At 42.7% G+C, this 24,534-nt stretch overlaps 2 protein-coding genes across 5 annotated transcripts in view; one reads left to right on the top strand and one right to left on the bottom strand.

Annotated features, from left to right (window-relative positions):
* Nucleotides 1-24,534, top strand: part of rap1gapb (RAP1 GTPase activating protein b) — a 69,520-nt gene that overhangs the window by 6,301 nt on the left and 38,685 nt on the right. The window contains exons 3-4 of the mRNA XM_057031485.1: nt 10,055-10,150; nt 12,301-12,394. Coding sequence (XP_056887465.1) covers nt 10,055-10,150; nt 12,301-12,394 — 190 coding nt within the window. The remainder of the gene's footprint in view (nt 1-10,054; nt 10,151-12,300; nt 12,395-24,534) is intronic.
* Nucleotides 1-24,534, bottom strand: part of LOC130524929 (protein NYNRIN-like) — a 113,853-nt gene that overhangs the window by 85,048 nt on the left and 4,271 nt on the right. Inside the window, exon 2 of one of the 4 annotated variants that reach the window (XM_057031508.1) lies at nt 24,191-24,333. The exons of 1 other annotated variant lie outside the window; for it this stretch is intronic. The gene's annotated coding sequence lies outside the window, so the exon portion shown is untranslated. Of the gene's footprint in view, nt 1-23,784; nt 24,399-24,534 lie in introns of those variants that run through there. 2 more of the 4 variants (XM_057031507.1, XM_057031506.1) reach the window with 2 other exon arrangements.

Below are 24,534 nucleotides of genomic sequence, written 5' to 3'. Positions count from 1 at the left end.
GTCCCATCCAATGTGACAATATTTAGGTTGTGTTACTTTTCCATCAAAGTGCATAATTTCACTTCCCCAGTCTATGATTCTGTCCTTCATCCATTGGTTCCTGCTCTTTGGTGGTGGCTGGGATTCAAAACCGTAGAGGGTCCTCTTAGGTGAGCATTCTGCTGTAGCCTACCCCCCTCGCATGGATCGCAGGACTGTAAAACTGCTACAGCAGTTTTTTGGTCCATCTTGATCAGAAGATACTGTGAGTGACAGGCAGGTCCAGGAGAGATGCTAAGCCTGGATAAAGGGACAAGCAAAGGAACTGCTTTACTGCATTATTTGCAGAAGGAAATGCCTTTCGACTGTTTTCAGCAAATTTAACTATCAAAACTTCAGTGCATGTCAGTCCGTTCAAGTTTGATTTCTCCCTTCTGTTGATATTTTATGGTACTTATGGTACTGGTTAAAGCTCCACTTGAAATCAGCTAAATAGTACTGCCTCTTCAACGCTGTGGTATAATCACTTATATTGATAATACTACAGCAGCTGAGAAGACTAATGCCACAAAGTTGACAAAACATCCTGGCCATGCATGAGCAAAGATATTGATTTTCTGTGGAGATAATCTATGAGTCTTTTGATTGAAGAGACAACTGGGGAAAAAGAGGAATGTAAGTTTTGGCACGACTGTTATGCCTTGTAATATACAGTGAACTGATTCAAATATGAATATGTCTCTTTAAGGGGCAGTGTGGATATCTGTTTTGGCTAGTATTGTAAACATGTACACATTGTAAACATGAAAATAAATAAATGAACTTTGCTTGCAGAATAGGATTGAAATGAAGGATTGAAATCTATTCCAGTACCAAATAATCAAACAAATTTAATGTGAGTTTTCATTATGAGTTTTTAAATACACTGTCCATCAAACTGCTGCTGAGTGCTGCCATGACTATGTTTCAGCTGGTAAAAACCTATTTAACACCATCTAATGTAGTGAGTAGATTCTCATTTCTTAAACAACCCTATCTTTTGGGTTTGAAAAGGTTGTTAATCTATGTCAGAAATTCTAATTACTGGCTGGCATCACAAAAAGAAAGCAACTAAGCTGATGGCCAAAACTACTAAAATCAGGTTAAGAACTATGACAATGATTAAATAAAACCTGGAAGGATCTTTCTGTATTTTTTCTTACCTACCTTGTCTGTTCGGAGTAGCACCCTGTCTGTGAGCTTTACTGCAGTACTATCCAATCATGCTGCGTTATATTCAAATGTTTTGTGCTGGCTCACCTGCCATGTGCCTTTGCCTCTGTTGCATCACAGTCTTTTCATCAACCGATCTTGTTCTTGCTAAAGATAAAGATTTGGAGATGTGATAGCTCCTTGTGGAAGGTGTGAATGGACTTATTTTAATGTGCTAATCAGTTAACAATTCAACATTTTCAATTAAACCCTCATTGATGTAATTGTGCTGGACAAAATGTGCTTATGTTCTTCACGCTGAAGCTGCCACAATAACCAGAAGAGACAGAAAATATGCAAAAAATAACATTTGGAGTTCAAAAGTGATGAATGCTCTATGTAATCCCACAAGTGGGTCGCATCTATAATGAAGTGATATGCATTTACGTAGATATGTGTCCCCAGTAATGAAATCCAAGCAGCCATTTGAATGAAATCAAAGGGCTGGGTGGTGATGATCCCCAGTGTTGCATGAAGAGTGGGACAGAGAGGTCTTGACGTGACATGTGACTTTTAAGGTAAGATAAGATAGCTATATGTTAGTCCTGAAGAACTGGAAATGAAAAAAGGAAAATGTGTGCTAAACTTAGTCATTCAGAACAAAGTGACCAGATAATGCATATGTACAGACACATTCACATTACGTGTGTATAGTATACATAATAAAGTTCAAATATTGTGTATTTAAAAAAATAAAAAATACACAAAATAAACTTAAATTCCAAAAAGCACTGGCAGTGGGATATTTCAGATACCATACATCTGCTACAGTCCATAAAGACATGCCAAATTACCAGTAAATTCAGAGGACCTGTGTGTGTGACACATTGCAAGTTGCAACATGCAAACTCTGCAAAAATAAGTCTGTTCTTGCTGCAAGGCAACGGGGCTAACCACTGCACTGCGGTGGGAAATATATTCTGTGCTGTAGTTGCCTCAGAAGAGAGATGATGGGCAGATGTGCTAATTAATAGCCCCACGGCTAGCTGCCAGTATGCTGGGCTAAACCCTGTTGATAAAATGGCAGGTTTCTTGTAAATTTCTGGTCTAGAACTTCTTCTTTTTTTTTAAAATGGAGTTCCTGGGATGAATCCTGGAGGGTGATCCTGCTGCGGACAGGGGGGTTTCTTCACTGCCCATGTGAGAAACTTGGCCTGGATGGAGGAATTAGCAAAGGCATGATCTGCACCTCAGTGGTGCTCATTTTAAGCTTCCGTGCGTAACACCGTTTGCAAATGAATAACACCATCTTTGAACACAAGGCTGCCCATACATGCACTTGGCACAGAGACATCATAGGACGCAGATCAATGATCAATTTTATGATTGGGTAAAGAGAGGTGCTAGCGGCAGGTTGGATCAGGTGACAGTCCTACAGGTCACTTGTATGTCTCTGGAATTTGGGAGGAAAACACTGTTCCCAAAATAAAAGCTTCATTGGCTAATTTTACCAACAGAAGCCCTGACTAGGACTCGAACCCAGAACAATCTCAAAAAGTGCTAACAAGGTCACTCCGACTACCTTAGAATATCCTGGTTTGTAGTTGTTTATCATTTAATAAAACAAATTGCAAGGGCATATTTAAATGCATAACTTTTTTTTAACCTGTGGAACAGATTTATTTTCTAGCATGTCAAAATATTGTGTGTCAAGATTGTGTCATAAAAACATATTTGATAGAGGGATGTTTTCCCAATCATTTCAAGTACAAGTACTCAAGTACTGGAGGTGGGAAATGAAATGGGAATGAGCGAGTACAGTGTTATTTCATAGAAGGGTGAGAGAGAGTAACAAACTGTGGTTCCATGGTATGATGGCACTGTAAATCATTACATGTTTAGACAAATGTGGCATGCTGCCTGCACAAACATGTTTGCTCCCATCAAGAAAACATCAACGGTCAGGGGATTGCAAAATGTAAACTTTCTAAACTTAACATGGCAGAGACAGATCTAGAGAGAAGGAGAGAGATCTAGAGAGTGGCTGATATCGAAAACCTACCAGTGGCTGGAAAAGGGTGGACTGAAAGACAGCACAGAGGCACTACTCATGGCTGCACAAGAACAAGCCCTGAACACCAGAGCAATAGAGGCCAGTGTCTACCATACCAGACAAGACCCCAGGTGTAGGCTGTGTGGAGACGCCCCTGAGACAGTCCAGCATATCACAGCATGGTACAAGATGTTGGCAGGCGAGGTATACATGGAGCAGCATATAACCAGGTGGCTGGCATAGTGTACAGGAATATCTGCACTGAGTATGGACTGGAGGTCACAGGGTCCAGGTGGGAGACACCCCCGAAAGTGATAGAGAACAAACAGGCCAATATCCTGTGGGACTTCCAGATCCAGACTGACAAGATGGTGGTGGCCAATCAGCCTGACATAGTGGTGATATACAAACACCATAAGACAGTGGTGGTAATAAATGTAGCAATCCCAAGTGATAGCAACATCAGAAAGAAGGAACATGAGAAGCTGGAGAAATACCGTATTTTCACGACCATAAGGCGCACTGTATTAAAAGGCGCAGTCTCAGTTATGGGTGCTATTTCTGTATTTAAAACATACATAAGGCGCACCGTATTATTAGGCGCATGCTGAAACATACAGTAAAAAATGACAACGGAAGTAAAACAGTGAGTTTCGACACATTTATTGAACAAAATATTCATTCTTCCGTCACAAAACCATCAAAGTTTTCATCTTCTGTATCTAAATGTCCAACATCCTGAATTCCTCTTCTTAATCATCTGAATCGGACTCACCAACCGGTTCCGGTTCAGCGGTGATTTTGTGAAAGCTCTTACAATACATGAAGACGGTATCATAGCCCATGCGTCTACAATCCACCCGCATATGGTGGCATAACTTGCCCGCAGCTGCCTCATAGTCTTTGTGAAGGAGTGTTCGCCTTCCGTCATCCAGCGCTCTGTCTGTTTCCGTGGCAGCCGAGAACCACGGTGAACGACAACTTCTCGTGCCCCGTTGTGTGTATCGCCACTGTGCCGGTCCCTTTTTCTCAACTTTGTGGGTCAAAGGGATGTTAAAAGTCAGATGGATCTCATCCATGTTGGTGATGTGGCTGGGCGCGGTTATCTTGTCGCGGCAGTAGGTGCGGAAAATGGCCAACCTCTCCCGGTAATCCGTGGGCAGCCGCTTTGCAACAGTTGTCCTTGCGCGTATGGAGAGATGCCTCCTCCTCATAAAGCGAAAACACTAAGATTGCTCGATTGCCATTTTCAGCCGCATATTCAATGGCCTGCAGTTTAAAGTAAGCCTCATTCATACCCTTCTTGCTTGACTGGTGCCATTTCAGGGGATCCTTACGCGTAGGTGTGCCGCTAATTGATTGGCGGAGCGTTTACCGTAGTGCACCCACCAAGGCGTACAGCAGATTTTGGAACTAAGTCCATACACAAAGCGCTCCATATTATAAGGCGCACCATCGATTTTTGAGAAAATCTCAGTGTTTTAGGTGCGCCTTATCGTCGTGAAAATACGGTACCAAGGGCTGAAAGAGGAGATGGAGAGAATGTGGGGTATGAAGGCAACAGTGGTCCCAGTAGTGATTGGGACAGTAACACCCAACCTGAGTAGATGGCTCCAACAGATACCAGGAACCACATCAGAGAACTCTGTCCAGAAAGTGCAGTCCTAGGAACAGCTAAGATCCTGTGCAGAACCCTCAGACTCCCAGGCCTCTGGTAGAGGACCCAAATCTGAAGGAAGGAGGCACTGCCCAGGAGGGTGAAGAAGAGATTTTTTTTTTAAATATCCACACACACATTCAGACATATTTCAAGAAACGTGTAGTGTAAACCTGCTGGATGCTAACTAAAACACATTTGCTTGCATTGTCATGCATGTACTGTATATGATCAACCTGGTTGGGATATTCTGTGTCTCATTTATTATGCACACATTTTAGGGGGTCATGTCCAGTTCATCTACACCTAGACGTTGGCTGGATTCAAATTACAGTAGAGTGGTAGGACGTGAGCAAAGGTGAACACTAGCTCTACTCACCCACCGCGTGCCACCTGATGCAGGTGAACCTCTTCACACTTGGACAGTCTATTGCTGTTGTTTCAAAAACAATGGATGGCACATACTGTATGTTTCAGAACAATGGACAGTCCAGTTTATGTGATGGGAAGATGTATGTGTGTATGTCTTCGTATGTGAACTTCACAGGCTGTCGGACTGAAACTCTCTTTTGCAGGCAGTGCTTGGTGGATGTCTCGCTGGGGACACAATGAAGTGCAGTGTCTAATTTTTTGCCAAAAAGTGGGCTACTCTGTATTTGTGTGTGTTGGACCATGTAATATGCACACTCTCTTTCTCATTCATTTTCTTTCTCTATCTCTCTGTCGCTCGCACTTGCTCTCTGAAAGCACTCTTTAGGAGGTTATTTATTTATCCCATACATTAGTAATTTTGTAGACACACACAAAGCTCAAATTATAACTGGACAGCCATTCATAGGTCTGATAGACATTCCAAAAATTTTCATGGACATTATCTATTCAGCCGCAGTAAATGTACAACATATGATCTTCTTAAAATTGGCCATATAGACACAAGTGGCCACATATTTCTCACTTGAAGTAACAAATATGTCTGCTAAAATCAAAGCAAGCACAGCATCTGTCTTACACAAGGAAGGTATATACAGATACATGTCAGGGGATTGGAAGACTCAAAGATCAAAGCCTCAAGCAAAAGATCAGCTTGTAAAAAAAATAAAATGCACACAGACGCATGTCAGCACACACACACACCCACGTCAGCTTCAGTGGAGTGATACATTGCACTTTTCGTAGTCTCTTGGCAAACTGGACATAGCATTTCACTAAATACGGACAAATGTGTATGCAGAATCTTTGACTAGATGAAATGGTGGAGGCATTCACCTTAATGCTGGAGTTTGCTCATCCATGGTCAACCAGACAGAGGAGAAAATATACTAACCTAATTCCAAATACTAGATTGTGGTGGTCCTGTCTTTGTGGCCTTAATTATGAATGCAAACAATCTGGCGCGACTCAACATGTCTCAAAAGCCAAAGCTCAAAGGCAGCCATCTCTTCAATTCGATTCGAATAGACCAGTCCCCCAGTTCCAGTTCAATGTTTGGTAAGATGCCTCCGATGACAGATTTAGGGCATCGCTCTCAAAGGTCTCTTAAGAATAACTGAATTCAACCTATGTGTATCTGCCCCATAAACTGTTGGAAATAAATTCTAATGTTGGAAATTGTGAGTGGGCATCAATGACAACCACCTTAGAAGAGTGGAGCAATTGGTGAAAGTTGGCTGAAATACTTTTCTGGTTCTCACAGATCGCAAGAAGCTTGAATACATTAAAAAAAAAAGCCAAAAGATTAAACCCATGTAGGGTCAATATGTTTAATTTCATGTTGTTGTACAGACCTGTGTCTCAAAACATCAAGCCTGTCATTGTATTGCGCAGATTCAATCCTCAACTGACTGTCAAAGAATCATTTCAAGACAATTAAAAATGGATCTACATTAGGTAATTGATCCGATCTCAGTGTCTAATGGGTGCCTAAGTAATAGACTATATGTTCCAGAAGAGTCGAGCAATGATCCATTGAGCTCATACATCACTGCAAACATGTCATCAGGGAGCTAAAAGAAATACTTACATTAGAAGTACTGTGTAACTAACAAAGAACAACGGTTCGGGTTGCCGTCATAGATGTCAGGTTCCAATACTGTTTTGAAGCCTCTGCCAGTTCTCCAGCAACCGTGGTTAAACAAGTCCATGGATTTTATGATCATACTGTGAATGACACCAAATTTCAAAAATGGTTCATTTTATTGTGCTGTAAAAAATGCCCTCAGATGCTAGGATAATGGTGAAGATTACAATTTTTAGAATTCTTGGCTTTCCAAGTGATAGTCTATCAGATTGCTGTCCGCACTTTGACTATAGATTTTGGAAGGGTACCATCCTTAGTCAAATGGTCAGATAGAGCATTAAAATGAGGAGGTGAAAATCTGCCTGATGTTTCAGAATCAAACTACATGGAGGGATCCTCTGTCATGGCTGGAGTAAGCTTACAATAGCCTCTCCACCACGGCCACAGGACCATCATTTTTCTGGTTACAACCTCCTATCGTCCAGTTCAATGAGAAGGAAGTGACTGTTCTATCAGCTCTCGCTGCAACACTGTAGCTACTGTAGTTATAGCTGGTGCTGGATTTGGAACAGGGCTTGAAGTAATCTCCTATGTAGCCAGGCTTGGATTTTTTTTTATTTTGTCTTAAATTATAGTTGAATTTTCTGAGACACAGAAAGTGGAGTTTCCAAGTAGCTATAGTATAAGGCATAATCATCAAATATACAAAGAAATGAACATTCATCAGTCTGCGTGTAATGAATCTATAAACATTATGTTTCACTTTTTTAATTGAATGTCCAAAATAGATCAACTCTTTAATTGTATTCTAATTTAATTGAGATGTACATGTGTTCCGGTACACCCGAGAAAGTCCTGAATAGCAAGTGAAAGCAGGGATTGCAAGCTTCTTCCATCCACACATGGTTGGTTTTAGGCTACCTGAAACATATGCACGTAAGTCTGCAGACAAGCCAGCCTGTGGCCAGAAAGCTTGGTTAACCTCCCCCTCACAGGCTTCTTTCACAGCCTGTGAGCTTGTTTATTGATTTGTGCTCTCTGCTATTACATTTTCTGCATCTTTATACTGGGAGTAGAGCTGTGACTGTAACCTGAGCAGTTTTCATAGACAGGGCAAAGATGCAGCTGTAGGAATCTAGTAAGTTTCTATTCTATTTTAATTTCAGCATTTCATTGTTCAGACTGCTCTATATTTGGTGCCAGTGGATGCAAATCCCTTTTCTGTTGGATTTTCCAACTGTGGCAGTGTGTATAATGTGAAGTGATGCTTTGTGTGTTTAATGCTGGTAAATAAGGAAATTGTGTGTACTGTCTTTGCTAACGCTGACCTGTACTTATTCTCCCACTGGCTGAGCAAGCTTTTGCTCAGTACACATGAGTGTGCTCCACATTATCCTGTATTCAAGAGCTTTTCATCTAACAGCTTGCCACTAGTGTGACAAATTTGAGCAGAGGGGCTTTAGTGGCATTGGGAGGAAAAAAAACTGTTGGTTCGATGAAAATATATTATAAATACCAAGAGATTTGATGTCACCACTCATATAAGATAAGGTCTCTTTTTCTGACAGCCTCTGTGCATGCATTATGTCACATCATTTTTCTTCTTAAATGGAGTCCTTCCTGTAAAAATGCTATGGGCCTTTCAATCTGTCAAAGACAGTCCAAATGTTAAGAGGAGGAGATAGAAAGCAAGGAAGGGAGGAAGGCAAAGCTGGATTTGTGCTCTTTTTGGTGCAAATAAAGCATGTATGTATGAGGAAGGGAAAATAGGAAGACAGGGAGGGCGGGATGAAAAGTGAGGGGAGAGGGAGGGCTACACTGAGCATCACCTGACGAGAGCGGCTGATCTCCGGCAGCAGGTGCTGGTGGACAGACTGAGTCAGACATGCGGTGGAAGCATTATATAGAGGAGCAGTAAATTATGGAGTAAAAGACTGAGCTGTTCGTGAGGCAGGACTGCAGACAGGTAAGCTTGGTCAGAGGACAGAGCTATTGAACAATAGATGAATACAAGACAAGGGCAAAGGTTCAGGGAGAAAAATCGAACAGACTACGTTGTGTTCAGCTTGATCTGTCCTTATTGCTTAGTTTTCTCACACACCCAAAATTCGAAACTTTTGGTTTACTCCTCTCTGCCCTCTTACTTTCTTTCTCTCTCTGGTTTGTTCACAAAGTGGCTGACTCGCATCTCAAGAAAACGAGTCTGCTTACAATGCTCATTAGCTTCTGTCCTTGATGAGACTATCCGGTCTTTACTGAGTGGACCTGCAAAGCTTAAGGGCTCATCTGTACTCATCTATCTTGACTGTGTGCTTGCAAGTGTGTGTGTGTGTTGTGTGTGTGTGTGTGTGTGTGTGTGTGTGTGTGTGTTCGATGTTAGGACCATTTTATTTTCATTGAAAGGCAAAATGTTTATTGCCTACAAAAAAATAGGAATTCACATTTTTCTCATAAGATGAGGTTTACAGTTCACAAGCAGGAGGTTATTGTCAGAAATCATAATTAGCCTGTTTTCTGGGGATGAAAAAAATTGACTTATTCTTATGCTTAATCTTAATCTTGTACTACTCTCAAGAATTTATGTTATTCTAAAACTAATATGATGTTAACAGAGTAGGTTCCAATGGGTGTACAAGGGAGATTGTGAAATTGATTAATTTGGCACAAGCTATTTGCTGCATCTGACTGAACAGTGATGTGATGCGACTGGAGAGAAATGAGAAAACCATCACCCCATTTGAATATTTTACATTCAGTGTGCAGGACATCCCATGTTGTGCAGCTCCTTTATATTTACAGGTGCAAAGTAGCATCATCTATCATCACCCTTCCAAAAAATGGATATGATTTTAGAGCATTTGACCCAGACATTAATTTGGGAAATTGTTTCAGGAAACAGTTTAAAGACTTTCACACTTTCCTGTCTTTTTATTAAAAAGTGAGATTACAAGGTGACACACATTCAAAAACAATTGCTGCAATAACAATTCATCCTCAACAATGTTTAAAGGGGGGTGGAAATAATGCATGGGGGGTTTCTGAAAAGTGTCTCCATTTAACAAGTGGTACTTGAACCTGTAAAACCAGTTTGAGTGCAGTTACAGAAATGTATACACAGGTGTACTACTACTACTAATATTGTTATTATTATTCTCAGGTTCTTGTCATCATTTCTCCAGGTTATCTTTTTCTTGGTCTTAACTAATAAATTATCGCAGGCCGAAACCACTGAGAGAAGCACTTGCAGTAACTGGTGAGCCCATTATGTAAATTATCTAATTTCAGCCTCCATCCATTGAAAGTATTACAGTTTGTGCCATAATAGCAGAATTTAAATAATATGTTTGTAAAGGTCCCCCAAAACACACCAACCAGTCCTTACAACCAATCAGGTTGTACTATTGTGTAACTGATTATTCTGTTCAGCAACATGTCTTGTTTGTAAATTTCCTCCATGGAGTTTTATGAACAGGTTGCATACACAGATGGGTTGCTAGATCTAGCGGATGACTGTTGTGTAAGACCAAGTGTGAAGTTGTCTGTAGGAACAGAGTCCAAATAAAGCTTTCTACAGACAGGAGAAGATGGAGAGGAATGGCTGGTTAAGAGTTGGGAGCAGAGGTTCCATTCTCCCATTACAGGTCTGCTCATAAGATAAGATAAGATAAGATAAACTTTACTGATCCCACATCGGGGAAATTCACGTGTTACAGAGGTAGCCCATGGTGTACAGTACAGTACAGTACTAAAAGACAAAATTAAAAGACTCATATGTACATTGCTATGTACATTATATGTACATTATATACAGAAATTAAAAATTATATACAGAAAGGAATGTCAGACGATATGAAGAAAAATGAAGGTGCAAATAAGACATTCCGGAGGTAGAATGATTAAGTAGTGCGGAGAAAAATATGCCAAACCATGGGTTATTGGTGCTACATTAAGAGTTGTGAATTTTGTACAATCTGACTGCAGTTGGGATGAATGACCTGCGGTATTGTTCCTTTTTACAGCGTGGGTGTAACAGTCTGCTGCTGAAGGAGCTGCTTAAGGCCCCCACAGTCTCTTGTAGGGGGTGAGAGGGGGTGTCCATAATTGATGTCAGCTTGGCTAACATCCTCCTCTCACCCACCTCATCAATGGAGTCCAGAGAGCAGTCCAGGAGTGAGCCAGCCCTTCTGATCGGTTTGTTAAGTCTCTTCCTGTCCCTCCTGAGCTGTCTGAGTTGTAGCTGAAGTCAGATGTGTAGAGAGTGAAGAGGAAGGGAGAGAGAACTGTACCCTGCGGTGCCCCCGTGCTGCAGACTACCACATCGGATTCACAGTCAGGGAGCCTCACGTACTGTGGTCTGTTGGTGAGGTAGTCAGTGGTCCAGGCAGCTAGGTGACAATCGGCTCCGGCTCCCTCCAGCTTCCCTGTCAGAAATGATGGCTGGATTGTGTTGAAGGCACTGGAGAAGTCAAAGAACATGACTCCCACAGTGCTCCCGGTGCCCTCTAGGTGTGAAAGTGACCAGTGCAGCAGGTAGATGACAGCGTCATCCACACCAATGCCCGGCCGATATGCAAACTGTAGAGGGTCCATCTTGCCGTCCACCAGCCGTCGGAGGTGGGTGAGAACAATCCTCTCCATGGTCTTCATCAGGTGAGAGGTTAAAGCCACTGGCCTGAAGTGGTTGGGCTCCCTGGCATGTGCAGTCTCAGGAACCGGAACCACACATGATGTTTTCCACAGGAGTGGAACTCTCTCGAGACTGAGGCTTAGGTTACAGATGTGCAGGAGTACTCCACAGAGCTGATTTGCACAGTCCTTAAGTAGTCGGGAGTTGATGCCATCAGGGCCAGGAGCTTTCCTTGTCTCGGTCCTCCTCAGCTCTTTCCTCACCAGATCAGCTGTTATGGAGAGGTGTGACTCCTGGTGGGTGAGGACGGGGGTTGAAGTGTGGGGGTCGATCCGGCAGGGGGTGGAGGGAGGTGGTGTGGTGTGAGGAGAGAGCTGCTGGTGCCGGTGGTGTTACGGGGGGGAGAGGGGGGATGGTGATGTGACAGCACAGTCAGGTCTGGGCTTTGGTGAGTGGGAGAGGGAGGGGCGGCACAGTCAAATTGTTCTGTTTGAACAATAAAAAAAAGTTTTTTTTATTGTTCTACATTCTAATCACTTCATTACCCCCACCTGCAGCAGATTCTATAAAGCCTACACTTGCATTCACTCAATAATTTAGTCATATAAAAAAATTGATTTCCTGAAGATTGATGTAAAAGCTCCAGTGTGAATGAATGATTTACAGTATCAACTGTTGCTTTACTGATATTTTACTGTCCTTTGGTTGAGACTTACTAACCATGACCTCTCTGTTCCTTTCTGTCTCTCACTCTTGGCACCATCGCTGGCTTACAGGAAACATGATGGAAGGATTCCTCGTTTCTCTGGAGAAATTGACCCCTGCCTAGAGGACTTTCAGCCCCCTTTTCCTCCTTCCTCACTTTTAAAGGTAAGACAAATCTTAGAGGTTCTGCTGTTAAAACTCAAGGGCCATTTGTCAATACAAGGTAGACATTACAGTTTTTCTTGTAGCTCCGAGACATGGCAGCAGTGACAGTGACCTTGGGCTGTGAACAAACATTTTGGCACCACTCCAGCAGCAAAAAACAACCCGTGCAGAGATGCTGCTTCTTTGGTGAAGCTAAACCGTTCACCAACAGAGACAACGAGGCTCTAGGCTGTATTGAAGAAAATCTCCTTCTCAGTGGAGGGATTATTTCTTCATTTAGATCAGATGATAAACTCACAGTCCAGAGATGTGCATCTTTGTCTACCAAACCAATCATTAGATGACCAGCTATATCTTGGATACTTTATGCATTTCAGATTCCTACAAGAAAAATATTTTTAACAGGAAACTGTCAAAAAATCAAGTGTTTTGAGTACTAGGGGAAAAGATTCTTCCTTGTAGAGGACTTGCCTGACAAGACTTTGCATTCTTAGTTGCAACCTTGGAAACATTGTAATGTGTACACCATGACAAAAAATAACAAACACACAAAATAAGGTGTGTTATGGTGCTAAAAAGATGACTGTAACTATTCCTCCAAACCTTTACATGCTAGAAGATTGTATGTATCAAATCAAATCAATCTTTATTTATATAGCGGCTTATACAATCAAAATTGTTTCAAGGCGCTTTCCCGAATCCCAGGGCCTAACCCCAGACAAGCAACAGTGGCAAGGAAAAACTCCCCTTTAACAGGAAGAAACCTTGAGCAGGACCAGGCTCATGTAGGGGGACCCTCCTGCTGATGGCCGGCTGGGTAAAGAGAGAGGAGAGGAAGAGGAAGAGGAGAGGAGAGGAAAAGGAGAAGGAGGGGGAAGAGGAGAGGAGAGGAGAGGAGGAGAGGAGAGGAGAGGAGGAGGAGAGGAGAGGAGAGGAGAGGAGAGGAGAGGAGAGGCACAGAGCACAGAAACACACACAAAAATACACTATACAACGGGTCAGCGGGGCCGGAGGTCATCATGCAGCAGGGGAGAGGAGAGGAGAGGAGAGGAGAGGAGAGGAGAGGAGAGGAGAGGAGGAGAGGAGAGGAGAGGCACAGAGCACAGAAACACACACAAAAATACACTATACAACAGGTCAGCGGGGCCGGAGGTCATCATGCAGCTCCGAAAGGCGGCGATACCTATAAATAAACAGAGAGGGGAGGTGGGGGAGAAGCAGAAAAACTACACAGCAATCATCATAACTAGTCTGCTTGATGAGGAGGAGGAAAGGAGAGGAAAGGAGAGGAAACCATGACCCAGTGGGGTGACAGAGGCCTGTCAGGTGATCATGTTTCCGGACCCCGGCAGCCTTGGCCTATAACAGCATAGCTAGAATGTGACCTAATGATTAGACGACCCCCTAAGTATGATAGTTTTTCTATCTATGATAGTAACTGGAACTACAAAATTAACAACAATAAGCTTTTTCAAAGAGGTAGGTTTTAAGTCTGATCTTAAAAGTAGCAATGGAGTCAGCCTCCCGTACCTGGACAGGGAGCTGGTTTCATAGCAGGGGGGCCTGGTAGCTAAATGCTCGGCCCCCCATTCTACTCCTAGAAACTCTGGGAACCACAAGTAGACCAGCATTCTGAGAGCGGAGCGGTCTATTGGGCTGGTAAGGTATCACTAGCTCCTCCAGGTAGGATGGAGCTAGGCCTCTGAGGACCTTGTAGGTCAGAAGAAGGGTTTTAAAAATTATTCTAAATTTAACGGGCAGCCAATGAAGCGACGCCATTACAGGAGTTATGTGATCTCTTTTGTCAATACCTGTCAGAACTCTGGCTGCAGCATTTTGGATCAACTGGAGGCCTCTTAAAGAGTCGTTTGGACACCCTGATAATAAAGAATTACAATAGTCCAGCCTGGAAGTAACAAAAGCATGAATTAACTTTTCAGCATCAGGCCACGTCAGTAGCTTCCTGATCTTTGAGATGTTCCTCAGGTGAAAAAAGGCACTTCTAGAGACTAATTTAATGTGTGAGTTGAAGGAGAGATTTTGATCAAAAGTTACTCCTAGATTCCTCACAGAGAGACTAGATGTTAATGAGATACCATCTAGAGTGATCATGTGATCTAGTCTATCCCTGAGAGGTTCAGGACCAAACACCATGACCTCAGTTTTTCCTGAGTTAAGGAGGAGGAAATTTGAAGACATCCAGGACTTTATGTCTTTAAGACAGGTCTGGAGCTTCACTAACTTCTCTGTCTCCTGTGGTTTCATGGATAAATAAAGCTGAGTGTCATCAGCATAACAATGAAAATTTATCCCATGCTGCCGAATAATGTTCCCTAAGGGAAGCATGTACAAGGTGAAGAGGATTGGTCCAAGTACAGAACCTTGAGGAACTCAATGGCTAACCCTACTGTATGAGGAGGGAACGCCATGGACATGAGCAAACTGGTATCTATCAGATAAGTATGATCTAAACCAGTCTAGTGCTGTCCCTTTAATCCCAATCACATGTTCCAGTCTATGTAACAGGATGCTGTGATCAACTGTATCAAAAGCAGCACTGAGGTCCAGCAGAACCAGCATAGAGACCAGTCCATGATCTGAAGCTATGAGAAGATCATTAGTAACTTTAAGAAGTGCTGTTTCTGTGCTGTGATGAGCTCTAAAGCCTGACTAAAACATCTCAAACAGGCTGTTCCTCTGCAGGTGCTCCAGTAACTGAGTCACCACCACCTTCTCAAGAACTTTAGAGATAAAAGGAAGGTTGGATATCGGCCTATAATTTGCTAATACGTCAGGATCCAGTGATGGTTTTTTAAGCAACGGCTTAATCACTGCCACCTTGTAGGACCGGGGTACATAACCTGACACTAAAGAACCATTGATCTGGTCCAGGATAGAACTGCCTATCACTGGTAAAACATCCTTCAACAGGTGTGTTGGGATGGGATCTAAAAGACACGTGGTGGTCTTGGATTTCTGAATTAGTGAAGACACCTCAGAAAAATATATAGGCCTGAAGGAGTTTAAGGGCTCGTTGGAGAAGCTGTATGTTCCCACAGTCAGCACATCTGGTGATGGTCCAGTTGTTGGGATGGCCTGGTTAGCTTTTTCTCTGATAGCTAGAACTTTATCAGTGAAGAAGCTCATGAAGTCTTCACCACTAAGGGAAGAAGGGATACGTGGATCTAAAACACTGTGACTCTTGGTTAATTTGGCCACAGTGCTGAAGAGAAACCTGGGGTTGTTCTTATTTTCCTCAATCAAAGAAGAAAAATAAGCTGTTCTAGCCTTGCGAAGGGCCTTTTTGTAAACTAATAGACAGTCTTTCCAGGCTACATGATAGCTGTCTATTTTACAAGAATGCCACTTCCTTTCCAGTCTTCGCACTTTCTGCTTGAGGGTCCTGATATGTGAATTATACCGGGGGGCACACCTCCTCTAAATTTACTATTTTCTTTTTCAGGGGGGCAACAGAATCAAGCGTGATTCTCAGTGAGGTTGCTGCACCTTCAGCAACAGAGTCAACCTCAGCAGGGCTAAGATTATAATGATTGATCCCTGGGGAAACACACGGTGGTCCTGGGATCAGCACAGGGATCACTTCCTTAAACTTAGCTACAGCATTATCTGAAAGACATCTGCTATAGTAAGACTTTGTTCTGAGGATAGAAGAATCCTTAATCATAAATGTGAAAGTGATCAAAGAATGGTCTGACAGGAGTGGGTTCTGAGGGAACACTGACACATGTTCTACCTCAACACCATAAGTCAGAACTAAATCTAAGGTGTGGCTGAAGCTATGAGTTGGTCGGTTTATCTGCTGGAGGAAACCAACTGACTCCAGTAATGAGATGAAGCCATTTCTAAAGCTGTCATTTACAACGTCTACATGGATATTAAAGTCTCCAATGATCCTGACTTTGTCTGTTCTAAGGACCAAGTCAGATAAGAAATCAGAGAACTCGGATAGGAACTCTGAGTGTGGTCCAGAAGGGGGCCGATATACAACTACAAACAGAAGTGGCTTTTCTGCCTTCCAGTTCAGATGGGTGATGCCAAGAGTCAGGCTTTCAAATGAACTGGAGCCATATTTTGGTCTAGGATTAATTAATAACTTGGAGTGATAGATTGCTGCCACTCCCCCTCCTCGACCAGTAACACAAGGAATATGCTAATTAAGATGGGTAGGAGGAGTAGATTCATTTAAGCTAACATACTCCTCCTCCTGAAGCCAGGTCTCACAAAATAGATCAATGTGATGATCCGCTATCAGGTCGTGCACTAACAGGGATTTACACAAAAGAGATCTAATATTTAACAGTCCACACGTAATTGTGATATTAGTTTCTCCAACTTGTGCTTTAGTATTAATTTTAATAAGATTATGGTGATTGACCGCTCCCCTGCTCTGTGCTTGGTGAACTTTTAACCGTGGAACAGAGACTACCTCTATAGTGTTAAATATATTATTGTTGGTGGATGAGGGTTCTAAGGAAGCAGCAGAGAGGTGTGTAAGACTACAACTCTGCATCCTGGTCTGGACCCTGGATTGTCAGGTCACTTTGGGTCTAATAAAATTAGCCAAATTACTAGAAATGAGAGAGGCACCATGCCGTGTGGGATGGACACCGTCTCTCCTAATCAGACCAGGTTTTCCCCAAAAAGTGCTCCAATTGTCTATAAAGGCCACTTGGTTTTCGGGGCACCACCGTGACAGCCAGCGACGAAGCGACGACATGCGACTAAACATTTAATCACTGGCCAGATTGGGGAGGGGACCAGAGAATGCTACAGAGTTCGACATCATTTTTGCGCAGTTACACACCGACTCCAAGTTAATTTTAGTGTTCTCCGACTGACGAAGCCGGGTGTCGTTGGCTCCGACGTGAATAATAACTTTACCAAATTTACGTTTACGTCTCGCCAGCAGCCATAAATTTGTTTCTATGTCGCCCGCTCTGGCCCCCGGAATGCACTTGACTATGGTCGCTGGAGTCGGCTTCACGTAGCGCAAAACAGAGTCGCCAATTACCAGGGTCGGTTTCTCAGCGGGTGTGTCGCCGAGTGGGGAAAAGCGGTTAGCCACGGGAATCGGGTGGTGGTGCACCATGGGCCTTTGTTTTGGGCTACGCTTCCTACGAACCGTCACCCAGCCACCCTGGCTAGCCGGCTGCTCGGCTGCTGCCGGGGGACAGCTAGCTGTAGCTACGCTAGGCAGCTCTGCAGCAGCTAGCTTATCCTGGCTACCTGACGCAACTCCAGCTAACTCCAAACTGCGGAACCGCGTCTCAAGCTCGCTAAGTCTCGCCTCCATAGCCGTAAATAAACTACACTTTCTGCACCTATTCCCTTCACTAAGGGAGGCAGAGGAGTAACTAAACATTTCACACGCTGAACAGACAAAGACACCGGGTGAAACAGACGGTGAGGCCATGCTAGCGCTAATGATCGGCGAAGCCCTGTATTTGTTTAATATGGGTTATTTCTCACTGTTGTTATCGGGTGACTAGAATGTCCCAAGTGTTCAAATTTTAATTAAAGTGAATACAACATACAAAGTGTTCAAAGTGTTCAATATTAAGTGAATACAACACCCCGTGCACAATGCAACCAACGAACGATTGAGAAGACAGGAAGTGACGTAAATAAACTACACTTTCTGCATCTATTCCCTTCACTAAGGGAGGCAGAGGAGTAACTAAACATTTCACACGCTGAACAGACAAAGACACCGGGTAAAACAGACGGTGAGGCCATGCTAGCGCTAATAATCGCCGATTACCAGCATGTACCAGCAATACGTTACCAGCATGTATGAGAGTATTTCAGTAGTGCATGTAAGAGTATTTCACGTGTGCGTGAGAGGTAATTCTAAATAAAGTCCCCGATGGCCCCTGATCGGCTTCTCTGCCCCTTATTTTCACTAATGTTTGATTTTCTGCATCACCTTTAAATAAAGAGAGTGATTTTTGGATTGAGATTTGGATTGAGTTTCCAGGCCTGTTAAAAATGGATGGATGGATGTAGTTTACGAAGTACTGAAATCGAGCTCACAGCGCCCAAGAGGTTGTATGGCTTAAGGACACCTCTGATTGGCCGTTACTTTGTGTTTAAACTCACACAACATTTCAGGGCAGTCCGTTGGTCAGCTGACAATTTACTCCTCGCATACACATGCGTAAATACACAGATGGCCAATTCCATTAATAAAGTGTAGTATCTGAAGCCTGTGCATCTATTCTGTGAATGCCTTTACTTCTGTAAGGCTGCAATGTGTTTAGCAGCCAGCCTTGTGCCATATTAGGATATGCTCCACATGTGTCCCATGTCTTCTGCCTTTAAGATTGCAATGGAAGTCTTGTTATTGCTAAGAGGTAACGCTGGAGGCTCCTGGTTGTTCTCCATATGAGGATGTGTATCATGAAGCCTTTCTATGACTCCCATTTTTGGTACTAACTGAACTCTATGCCATTGGGTTTGCTATATTGTGTATCATGAGGTCATGAGAAAAGAATGTGTTTACTTGACTGTATGAGAAGGAGCTATCGATGTAAACACTTCGGAGTTCAAATCAATCTTTATTTATATAGCATCTTTTACAATCAAAATTGTTTCAAGGCGTTTTCCAGAATCCCAGGGCCTAACCCAACAAGCAACAATGGTGAGAAAAACTCCCCTTTAACAGGAAGAAACCTTGAGCAGGACCAGGCTCATGTAGGGGGACCCTCCTGCTGATGGCCGGCTGGGTAGAGAGAGAGGAGGACAGGTAGATGATAGAATGGAGAGGAGAGGCACAGAGCCACATACAAAAATACACCATCTATGCAAGCCGCCGGCCGAGTGGGTCAGCGGGGCCGGAGGTCATCATGCAGCTCCTAAGGCGGCGATACCTAAATGAATACAGAAGGGGGGGAGCAGAAAAACTACACAGGAATCAGCAGAACTATTCTACTTGAGAGAGGAAACCATGACCCAGTGGGGTGACAGAGGCCTGTCAGGTGATCATGTTTCTGGACCCCGGCCTGTAGCAGCATAGCTAAGATGTTAACCAAATCATTAGACGACCCTTTAAGTATGATAATTTGTCTGTCTGGGATAGTAACTGGAACTACAGAATTAGTGATAAGCTTTTTCAAAGAGGTAGGTTGTGATGGATGCAATTTGGACCCAAATGTAGCACTCTGGAAAGCTGGATCGTGGTAATGACTTTTATTAGCACACGGGCAAACAGGAACTCAGGCAGACAAGGAAACACAGGAAATAGTCCGTTCTTCAGGCTCAGGGCCCGCACAAAGTCTGTGGGTTGCTGGCTCGGGGAGTGGGTCGAGCAGAGCCGGAATGCGGAACTAAGGGGGAAAGACATAAATCCTCGGAACTGTGCAGTTCTGCTGACAGCGGGCAGGAGTGACAGAAAGGGGCTTACAGGAGATGAGGCTGACGATGTAGCGGAGCAGACTGGGGAGGAGCAGCAGCGAAATCGGGGCCAGGCGGAGAAGTCAAAACCAGGTGAGCAGACAGGAACCAGAAACACTGAGGCAGAAGTCGTAGTCAGGGGCAGAAAGCAGGTAGGTTGTCCAAGGAACAGGCGAGGCAGGCAGAACGAAGACAGGCAGGGTCAGTAACAGGTAATCCGACAGGGAAATAACGCTGGAAAGTCTTGCATCGAAGCAGAAGAACAATCTGGCAACGACTGAGAGTGCAGGGGAGGCTTATAAGCAGGGCTGATTGGGAATCGGCTGCAGCTGTGCTTGCAGGTGAGTGGAGTTGAGCTGACGGGGTGGGAGTGGCTGGTAGGTCGAGTGGAGCAGAGGCAGGGAGAGTGGAAAATTACTGGGGCAGAGGGACTGGAGGGAACTGGGGAAATGGGGCTGTGACATAGGTTTTAAGTCTAATCTTAAAAGTAGAGATGGAGTCAGCCTCCTGTACCTAGACAGTGAGCTGGTTCCACAGCAGGCGGGCCTGGTAGCTAAATGCTCGGCCCCCCATTCTACCCCTAGAGACTCTGGGGACCACAAGTAAACCAGCATTCTGAGAGTGGAGTAGTCTATTGGGGTGATAAGCTAGGCCTCTGAGGACCTTGTAGGTCAGAAGAAGAATTTTAAAAAATATTCAAAATTTAATGGGAAGCCAATGAAGAGATGCCAATTGTCAATTCAAACTGTTCCAATTCGCCCACCACAGAGGGTGCATATTGTCTCTTTTATTTATGTAAAGACTACCCTTTAACTCTCATTTTTTCTTTTTTTTCTGATTACAGTCAATGTTAAAATACATCATTAGCAGAATCAGCTTAATCGACGGCAGTATTACTGTCTCCTTTATTTGCATATTAATATAACATGAGCAGATATTAATCTCGGTGTATTCTGTACAATAATCTGTATTATGAACACTCAGTATCAAGAATATGACAGCCTGATGGCCTAATCACCCAAATGAATAAGAGGCACTACAGTTTATCACAGGTGACATATAGGAATGCTTATAGATTTTGGACTGCGAAAGAAGCGAGTTACTGTACAAAACTCCACATAAAAACATGTGCAAATTTGTATGAATTCTGTTGTTAAAATTTGTGACAATGAACATTCGCCCTCTCTTGGTGATAGGTTGAGCACACGATATTCAAAGGCATTGGTGTTTCTAGATTTACAATTAATTTTACAATACAGTTAAGCAAGGAAGACACAGGTGGGAAATCTTTTCCTGACATGTTGGTGTGAGATATAAGAACACATCTCTCCGGACTGATCTCATAATAATTGGCACTTTCTGAGATTATGGTGCAGTGAACTGTGCTTGATATAACAAATGAGTGTCTCCAGAGTGCATTTCTCATTTATTACATTACATTAATGTACCTTTGCAAATGTTTGAGAAAATTTGAGAAACAGAACATGTGTGCACACGCAAATGTGAATATAAAGTTTTTTTCATCTATAATCATGAATTGTGACAAATCAGACTGCAGTTGATTGCTTTCAGAGCTTGTTATGTGCAATATAATTCAGCGTAGAATGACATTGGTAGTGTTTACATGTTTCCTGTCACAAAAATAAGCATTTTGCCAATGATTAGATGTTCTTTTCTTCTGTGCAGTGGAATGGAAATAGAATAGTCCCAATTTAATTCAGTGCAAGTAAAGACAATGATGTACTAATGCTGACAACAAAGGTATTTTGTTTCATCTTAAACTATGCAGTATTTTATGATAGATATTAGAAATTAGAAATTATTGATATAGATTTTTTTTATGATATACATTTTTGTTTCAATTTCAATGTGGTGTAAAAAAAGAAGCATAAAATGAATATACAGTCTTCTTTGCATGTCTCTCATTATGTGAGAGGTAGGTTTCCATTAGAAAAGGAATTGTGCAGTGTATACAGAGCTGGGAGAAATATTTTCCTCCTTTCAAGCTGAAGTGAACAGCTGGACAACATGGTTGGTCACATGGATTGTAATGGACAGCTAACAAGTATTCTCTTGGAGGCTGTTGTGTGAGGATTCTTATTCTCTCTCACCTTTCTCCAAGCTGAGAGTGACATCAGCACCTTCACTAGTCTGCCTGCTTGCTTTCATTTGTGCATTTGTACTTTTAGAATGACGACGGAGCTCAGCATAGTTAAGAAACCCTTCTTAGATGGAGTGCTCAGCAGTCCATTTATTTATAGGCACCTTTCCAAACACTCAAGGACCCTGAACAAAAGAGATAAAAACAAGTTAAAAGATATAGCAGTTCTAAAAAAAGAGGGGAGGTCTGCAGGATGACAGTCAGGGTGAGTATGGTTGTTTGAACAGGTGGCTTCTGAGGTGTGATTTAAAAATAGCCATTGTGTCGATGTTACCGACGTACGTGGGGAGGGGGTTCCGGAGGCATGGGACAGATCAACTGAAAGTTCTGGACCCCATGCTGGACATGTGTGCCTGAGAGATAGTGAGGCTGATGGAGGATGATGATCTGAGAGTCTGGCTGGGTGTGTTTATGTGGACTTAAGTCATTTAAGTCAGGTATGGAGGGCTTTGAAGGGTAAGAGATGGATTTTATAAGTGATGTGGTGTGTGACTCGAAGGCAGTGAAGCTTTTGGGTAGAAGGTATCCCAGTGATAATCCAGGCTGCAATATTTTGAACCAGTTGCAGTTGATGGAGGTGACTTGAGGGGGACACCAGAGAGAAGTCACTTGCAATAATCCAGGCAGGAGGTGGCCAGAGACTGGACCAGGATTATGATGCTGGGGACGGAGAGAGATGGAGGCAATTAATATTACATAGATGGAAGTTATTATTATGAATGTGTGTTTGGAAAAACAAAGTACCATTTAGAATGACACCCATATATTTGCCCTAAAGGGACAGAGAGAAAGAGGAGTGCATTAGCTTTTTGGAAGGGTGAATTTGAACAAATGAGGAGAACCTCAGCTGTGTCATTGTTGAATTCTAGGAAGTTGAAAGAAAACCAGGAGTTAATTTCCTGTAGGCAGTGACAGAGAAAGGAGGATTATCTTAAGAGACAATGCTTCAGAGAAGTGAGTATTTTGCATTCTTTGAATAAGTTGATCTTTTTGCTAATTGGCCTTGTTTAATTCATTAGGTATATTTTTCAAAATCATGCATACAGTATGTTGTATATTACATTTTACTGCATATTTGCACAAGCACGTTTGGATATTTTCCAAAGTTCAGTACATTAAATCCCTCTCAGCACCCGTATTTTACCAGGAATAGAATCAGTGTCATGTAAAACATAAACAATTTAGTCAAGTAGAACATCAATCAGACATTGTTGAGCTTTGTTGCACAATCTTCCTATCCCTGTTATATAGTACCCTTTATTTCCACAGGGAACTGTAGATTGAGGCAACACCTTTAGCCTTATTAGGTCAGGTGTGTGCAAATTTTTGTGTGTAAATTTAAGCTGTCAAGTGGAAACATCAGCTTGGCACTTCAGTCTGCTTGTGTTACATGGTGAACTCATCCCACAACAATTAGGGCTGTCAGGGCTGCTGTGAACCTCATCATCTCAGGTTGGAACTGTTTTGAAAATCCTCTGCAAATGAGAAAAAAAAATGTGCACCTGTGTTGCCTCTCGCTGCTTGAAAGTCTGTCAGTGGTTCTGTTAATTGTAGTGATAGTCAATAGCTGCCAATTCCCATGAGCAAACCTGCTAAAATTTCAAATTATTTAGTGTGTTTTTTGTCTCTTTTTGTTTGTTTGTGTATTTTTTTTCACTACTGTGACAATATTCTGTGTGTCTACCGTAATTCGGCCGATACAGACAGTACACTGAATTGTTGGTTGTTGCAACAACTTTTTCCCCTATGAGGGTGATGTTTTGGTCACCCGCACTGTTCGTTCACCAGACTCAGATCAAGCACGCAAACAACAGGAGGCCTTGCAAGGGAGAGCTGAGCAGCAGTTCAAGCTTCCTCTCTCAACTCCGTCCGTCTGCTGCTCGCTCACCTCTTTTATTTGGTGCACACAAGATTTATGTCAATCTGACCTCATGATTCCTTCTCCTCCTATCTCTACGACTTCCTCGTGTCCTTGAACATGGTACCTCTCAGTGCTGGGTACCTAACAGCTTCAATACTTGGTTCAAACACTCATACATTCCTTTTAATTAAACATTCTAAATCTACTTACTATACTTACTATAGCATTGAAACGATAATAGTAATAACAACAATAATTCTTCTCACATTTCCCTCCTGTTTATCGTTAAATGCGTCTAGATTCTCATTGTCAGTATTACATCATTTCATTTCATGAAATTTAAATGCATTACGTCATTTACCTAGAAACACATTTCTTACACTCAGAGTTCAACATGGGTACAGCTTAAGACATCTCAAACATTTCATTTACATCTTGCATCACATTTGTCCATTCTTCTTCTGATTCCTCTTCATCGTTGTCCAGTAGAAATCCTTCTTCCACCTGCAGCAAAGTACTAGTAACAGCTGATCCCACGAGCCGGCCAATGCAACCCCGAACAAGAGGTACTACACAACAAGCTAGTATGGCTAATACTAGCAATACTATCCCTATCATCATTCCTATCTTGAACAACAGTTCCCTCCACCTTGACAACATTCCTGTAAGCCAGTCTGGTGGGGGACTACCATCATCAATCATAGC

The sequence above is a fragment of the Takifugu flavidus genome, chromosome 4 (genome assembly GCF_003711565.1).
Source record: "Takifugu flavidus isolate HTHZ2018 chromosome 4, ASM371156v2, whole genome shotgun sequence".
NCBI classification, from domain to species: domain Eukaryota; kingdom Metazoa; phylum Chordata; class Actinopteri; order Tetraodontiformes; family Tetraodontidae; genus Takifugu; species Takifugu flavidus.
This window is presented reverse-complemented; position numbering and strand designations above follow the sequence as displayed.